General features: G+C 47.5%; 1 protein-coding gene across 2 annotated transcripts in view; it reads right to left on the bottom strand.

Annotated features, from left to right (window-relative positions):
* The window catches only part of LOC147028413 (uncharacterized), a 31,799-nt gene extending 29,578 nt beyond the window's left edge, over window positions 1-2,221 (bottom strand). For both annotated transcript variants that reach the window (XM_085878782.1, XM_085878781.1), the window contains exon 1: window positions 276-2,221. In XM_085878782.1, the coding sequence (XP_085734908.1) occupies window positions 276-2,216 (1,941 nt within the window). In that variant the 5' untranslated portion in view covers window positions 2,217-2,221. The remainder of the gene's footprint in view (window positions 1-275) is intronic.
* Window positions 2,222-7,043: the final 4,822 nt, after the last annotated feature.

Below are 7,043 nucleotides of genomic sequence, written 5' to 3' on the forward strand. Positions count from 1 at the left end.
TGGTGATATAATCCAATCGAAGGGAGTTAAAAGTTCTTGTTTATTTATCCTCCATAGCAAAGACCATGCCAATGAGTTACCTTTCCCTCCAAAGTGATAATTGCAATTATCTCCACAATTAATGAGATTTTTCATTGAAGGAAACATTAACAGCAATGTCTACAGAAGATGAAGTGCCAAAATGCCTTTCAACTTGACGTCTCCATCTTGGGGTTGGCTATGTTTGTACCCAGTATGTTCACCCCAACTTCTCCAAAGGAATGAAGAGTGTTTACCTGTTGAACTTCCTGCATATGGCAATGCCCCTCAACACCATCATGCTGCTGCTGCTGCTGCCGCTGCTGTTCCTGTTGCAGTCCGTGCTCACAGTGAGGCCTCTGTTCCTGCTGGAACCACTTAAAATGCTGTTTTTGTTGTTGATGTTGCTGCGCTTTCTGTTGTTGCTGATGCTGCTCTTTCTGTTGTTGATGTTGCTGCTCTTTATGTTGTTGATGTTGCTGCTCTTTCTGTTGTTGATGTTGCTGCTCTTCCTGTTGATGATGATGCCGCCAGTCATCACGGCGAGACTTCTGTTCCTGCTGGAACGTCTTAACAAAGTGCTGTTTCTGTTGTGGATGTTGATGCCGCCAATCATCACGGTAAGGCTTCTGTTCCTGCTGGAACGTCTCATCAAAGTGCTGTTTCTGTTGTGAAGGTTGATGCCGCCAGTTATCACGGTGAGGCTTATGTTCCTGGTGGAACCCCCGAACAGCGTACTGTGGCTGGTGTTGCTGCTGCAGCCAGTCATCACAGTGAGGCTTACATTTCTGCTGTAGTCCCTCAAAAGTGTGCTGTTTTTGTTGCTGCTTTTGCAACCCGTCATCACAGTGAGGTATCTGTTGCTGTTGATGTACCATGGCAACACTGTGGGATTTCATTTCAAATCCAGAAATTTTGCTTGCTCCTTGTCTTTGCTTCTTCCTTTGTTTTTTGAGGAAGAGCTTTTCTTTTTTTTTCAGCAGCTGTTCAGAAACACTTTCTTTCTCCACAACACTTTCATCTTTCTCCCCACCAGCAACACTTTCTTCTGTCCCCTCTACAGCGACAAATTCTTCTGTCTTCTCTGCAGCGACACATACTTCTGTCTCCTCCAGAGTGACACTGTCTTCTGTCTCCTCCACAGGGACACTGTCTTCTGTCTCCTCCAGAGCGACACTGTCTTCTGCCTCCTCCTGAGCGACACTGTCTTCTGTCTCCTCCGGAGCGACACTGTCTTCCGTCTCCCCCAGAGCGACACTGTCTTCCGTCTCCCCCAGATCGACACTGTCTTCCGTCTCCTCCAGAGCGACACTGTCTTCCGTCTCCCCCAGATCGACACTGTCTTCCGTCTCCTCCAGAGCGACACTGTCTTCCGTCTCCTCCAGAGCGACACTGTCTTCCGTCTCCCCCAGATCGACACTGTCTTCCGTCTCCTCCAGAGCGACACTGTCTTCCGTCTCCTCCAGAGCGACACTGTCTTCCGTCTCCCCCAGATCGACACTGTCTTCCGTCTCCCCCAGATCGACACTGTCTTCCGTCTCCCCCGGAGCGACACTGTCTTCCGTCTCCCCCAGATCGACACTGTCTTCCGTCTCCTCCAGAGCGACACTGTCTTCCGGCTCCTCCAGAGCGACACTGTCTTCCGTCTCCTCCAGAGCGACACTGTCTTCTGTCTCCCCCAGAGCGACACTGTCTTCTGTCTCCCCCAGAGAGACACTGTCTTCTGTCTCCCCCAGAGCGACACTGTCTTCTGTCTCCTCCAGAGCGACACTGTCTTCTGTCTCCTCCAGAGCGACAGTCTTCTGTCTCCTCCAGAGCGACACTGTCTTCTGTCTCCTCCAGAGCGACACTGTCTTCTGTCTCCTCCAGAGCGACACTGTCTTCTGTCTCCCCCAGAGCGACACTGTCTTCTGTCTCCCCCAGAGTGACACTGTCTTCTGTCTCCCCCAGAGCGACACTGTCTTCTGTCTCCTCCAGATCGACACTGTCTTCTGCCTCCTCCTGAGCGACACTGTCTTCTGTCTCCTCCGGAGCGACACTGTCTTCTGTCTCCCCCAGAGCGACACTGTCTTCTGTCTCCCCCAGAGCGACACTGTCTTCTGTCTCCTCCAGAGCGACACTGTCTTCTGTCTCCAGAGCGACACTGTCTTCTGTCTCATCGACAGCAACACTGTCTTCTTCCCTCTCTGCAGCAACATTTTCATGTTCATCCACTTTGGTCACATCAAATTCCTCAAAAGGTTTTTCGTGTTCCTGATCCACCACCCTCTCTTCTTTTCTTTCACTCATCTGATCTTCCACTTTATGCATTAAATCATCTTCCCTTTGTCTCTGTTTTTCCTTTGTTTTTCTTTGCTCTTCTTCTTCTTCACGTTGAGAAACCTCTCGTTCCTCAATACGCACATTGTTTTCCCCCTTGTAGATTTCTTGTTCCAGTCGATTTATCTCAGGCATTCTTTGTGTTTTCTCCTGATATATTGACTCATCCTTTAATTCCTGCATCTGTCCTACTTTCTGTACCACCACACCTACATCTGTATGACACTGCACATGCACTTCCTTTTGTTGAAGCTCCTTGAGCAATGGCTGCTCTTTGTTTCCTTTGTTTTTCTGTTCATGTTTCTGGAAACATTGAAAACTGCAACAAAAAAAAGACATTACTTGTCAGTTCGTGATTTTTGGAAAGGAAGAAAAGCATGTTCCATGTGTGTTGCATTGTTATGGGAAATAAAACATTGATCCTGCATGTGTAACATAAACAAGGTTAAAAGGATGGGTGTGCGATGATGAAACCAAAACATAAAACGGACAAAGACTTTATCGAGGACTGATGGGAGCAAAGACCGCGCCGAATAACATCTTCAATAGGAGCGGAGACCATGATGAGTGCAGCAGTTTTGGTGGGAAAAAGACCGAGCACGTGGCACCTGGTGTTGCGCCATTCGACATGCGTTTGCAATGCGGCCAAGGCCTGCAGCTGCGGTGGCTTTTATGAGGCCGAGGGCTGTGCACATGCGCACATTGTTGTGCTGATCGACATGTGATTGGGATGCGACCTTGGCCATGCAGCTTGGAGGGCATTATCGACTCTATCCTGTTGAAGGTGGGACTGAGTCTCAGTGGGGTCGAGGACCACGCTGAATATATCAGCATTGGATGTGGTTTTGCTGTGAGGCTTTGTTCGCTTTGTCGACTCCCTTTTGGCAACTCCCTCCCATGGTGCAACTCCCTCCCATGGTGCGCCTCCCTTCTGCCATGGATGGATGGGACCGAGCTTCAGTGGGACCACGGATAGATATGGTGAGTGGTGGCAGTGACATACTGTGTCTGGGCGGATGGGGATGTCCCTCTCTGGGATCGGGCGAACCCTCGGAGGTGGAGGTGGAAACACAGCAAGGATAAGGAGACTGCTTGGTCCATGAGTCATGGTTCCTTGCTGGGTGAACATAGGTGCTTCGAGACCAGGGAAGTCTCCGTTCAGTCACAGAGACTTGCAAATGAAGATGATGACCGGGGGTGGCGGCACGTGCACACACACATGAATCATACAAACAGTTGTGATTGAATAGTGTTTGTATGTTCCGTATTTTCCTGTGCATAAACCATGGCCGTGTCTTCGGCGCACCCATGTTTTTCACCCTGAATATATATTTTTTTAACTTTTCTGGTGTATTCACCGTGCCCATGTTTTCCACCTTCAAAGGAAAGGATTGTATTAATCATTTAAATGTTCAGATCGAGAGCTAAGTCCGTTTTTACATTAGCTATGTGTGGAACAAACTGATGGAGGTGTTAACATGCTTCTTCCCATGTCCGTTTAATCTTGTTTCAGTCTTATTCTCATTTTCAAGAAGTTGAAGAGAGAGAGGAGAGGATACCAAGATTTAATTTTTATTTTTTAATATTATAAAGAGGATTTTTTTTTTGTTGTTCTGAGAAAATGGAATAAAAGGGATTTATTCTGGTATCATACACATTTCTTGTGGATTTGTGCCCCTGAAAAGGGCTATTTGAGTTTAACGAAGCTTTTCAGCTAAACGCGAGGAAATCCTTGTCAATCTTTCCTCGTCGAAGACTGCACTTATCGACTTGTCCGAATCAGGGTGGAGGAAGTCCCCGTCACTGTCCATGTCACTGTCACCATCATTTGCAGCCTCCTCCTCCCAAAAGATGTCATCCTCTGTGCTGTCCATGTTGTTGGAGATGAAACATGTCAGAAATGCTTGCCTGATGATGTCCGACGGTATCTCCTCTCACACCTTGATAATTCAGCTGCAGATCATCAGAAAGATAGACCTTTCTCATCCTCCCACTCTTGGGGTAGGTCTTCTCCCCACTCATTATCCAGTCAGACCAGCAGCGACATAGCCCTTCCTTGAACGGCGTGTTGATGGACACATCGATGGGCTGCACGAGCGATGTTATCCCACCTGGGATGATGACGAGATCGGTGTTGGTCCGACGGAGCAGCGCTTTGGTGGCGTCGGGCTTGTGACAACTGAACGCATCCAGGACTAACATACTCCGTCGTCGGGAGAGACCGCCTTCTGGCCTACTACTTCAGACCGTGTGCACCCAGTCCTGGAACAGTGCCTCGTCTATCCACCTCTTCTGCTGCACACGACCAATGAAGCCGGCTGGAAAGTTGTCGGCCATTCTTGGTGGTCAGGTGACCACCCCCAGCCTGTTGTCGGATGCACGTAAGTTTGTGCGCAAGTTTATTTGAAATGGATACTCCATTATTAGACTCTAACTATTGTTAATAATTCTTCTTTAGATGTAAGACGAGGTGTTCTTATTCTTCTTTTGTGTTTCATGGCATTTTCAGAGCCGCGAGTCTCCATATACACCACACACCTAAACTCCAGGTGTGTCCGGACGTTTCCGAATGTTCCTTTATTTAATTTCCGCACATGGTTAGACAGTGCTGTACAAACTCAACTTTAACCGATTTTCAAAATTTTAATGATGGAATTCAGTTTAACAGTACTTCGTTCCAACTGTTAAAAAAGTCTTCATGTGGAAAATAATTGAAATTTAGCATTGACCTTTTTTAAGACTGAGTTTTTTTTTCTATACCCGTGTATTAAGCGCATGTCCAACTTTTACCTTTTTTTGCTGAGAAAAGGGCGGTTTATACACCAAAAAATACGGTATGTGATTTTAACACACACACATACACACACACACACACACACACACACACACACACACACACACACACACACACACACACACACACACACACACACACACACACTAGCAAATACAACCTGTCGCTTCACTTACGGGAATGTTGTGGGTGGGGAATAAGAAAAAGAGGGGGATAGAGGAGCAAGGAAGCAGGGAGGATGGAGCGGAGTGAGGAGGGGTGGAGGAGCAAGGAGGGGTGGGGGAGTGAGGAAAGATGGGGAAGCAAGGAGGGAATGAGGGTGTGTGGGGGAAGGGAAGGCATCGTGAGGGATGGGCAAGGGAAGGGAGGAAAAGGTAAGGCAGTAAGGGGAGGGTCCGTTCAGACATATCCGTCATCGTGATACATGCGGAGATAACCACCATCTGGGCATAATCACCGTCCAGATACGTTTGGAGACAGACAGGAGGAGGATTGACGGGGAGAAAAAGAGAGTGAGAGAGATGTGGGAGGATATATCACTGTATTAGGAGGGGGTGGAGTGAGTATGGGACAAAGGGAGAGAAAGTGAGAGTGAGAGTGAGAGTGAGAGTGAGAGTGAGAGAGAGAGAGAGAGACAGGGGCAGGAGAGTCAGCAAAGAGAATGTTATGCTTTGTGAACAACACATAGACACAATCGTCGTGTGACAGGTGGAAAAAATATTTTGCTCGGTAATTTTGAATTAGAAAACATGTCAATGTGGCAAATGACTCAGAAATGAGATGTTATCAAATATATTTTTGCTTTGTAACGCATAAAGAGAAACCATTTCACCTTTGAAAAGCACACCGAGTCATAAAATAACCAATTACTTTCGAAACAGTCAAGAGGACAAAGGAAAATGTGATTGCTCATATGCTGCTGAGGTAAAAAGTTATAGCCTCCAAGATACGGGATGAAACTTTACGAACACGGAGCTCAAAACCGGGCTTGCAGGAATATGCGCGTGCGCGCACACACACACACACACACACACACACACACACACACACACACACACACACACACACACACACACACACACACACACACACACACACACACATACACACACACACACACACACACGTGTTTGTGGTGATTATTAATCAAAATTGAGAGCGTGAGTGTCATTTTGAGACACAATCATTATTCAAAGAAAGATGTGGAGATGGTTTCACGTGATGATTTATTGTGACCATCTCTAACATGTTTACACACCTTTTGGCACACCATCCTCACATCCCTTGTTATTTTATTAAAATGTTTTTTTTATTATTTGGACAAATGATTTCCACACAGTTATTCACAATGTCTGACAAATTCAGTCATTTCGGGGCGAGAACTGTTCACTGGGGTGTCCACTTAACAGGAGTGTAACAAGTACAATGTGTAACACCTGGGGGCTCAGCTCAAGTCCCCAAAAGAACCCCAAACACCCCCCCCCCTTCTCCCTTCATGAATGCCATGTGAGCATCCGAACCAAAAACGCACGGTTATCCAATCAGTGTCACGGACTGACAACGAATCAGTGCGAGCTTCTGGCGAGCAGGACCAATGGCATGCCGTTCCAATCCCCCTGTCCTCTGACATGAAAGGCGGCCTCAAGGAGGGGGGAATATGGGAGGGGGAGGGGAGAGGAGGGGAGGGTGGGGAGTGGGGAGGTGAGAGGAGGGGTGCAGGGGGAGAGGAGGGGTGCAGAGGGGAGAGGAGAGGTGGAGTGGGGAGAGGAGGGGTCGGGCGGACGCCAGAGGAAGCGAAACGACGTCATTTCAACAAACAGTGTGAAGACCTTTCTTCCTTCCTTTAATTAACTCATTAAAAAGAGAGGGGAAACAAATGGTTCCTTACCAGAGATGAATACACTTTTTCCTT

This window comes from Eptatretus burgeri, chromosome 4 (genome assembly GCF_056783735.1).
Source record: "Eptatretus burgeri isolate ZD-2024b chromosome 4, Ebu_testis_v1, whole genome shotgun sequence".
In the NCBI taxonomy this organism is placed as follows: Eukaryota; Metazoa; Chordata; class Myxini; order Myxiniformes; family Myxinidae; genus Eptatretus; species Eptatretus burgeri.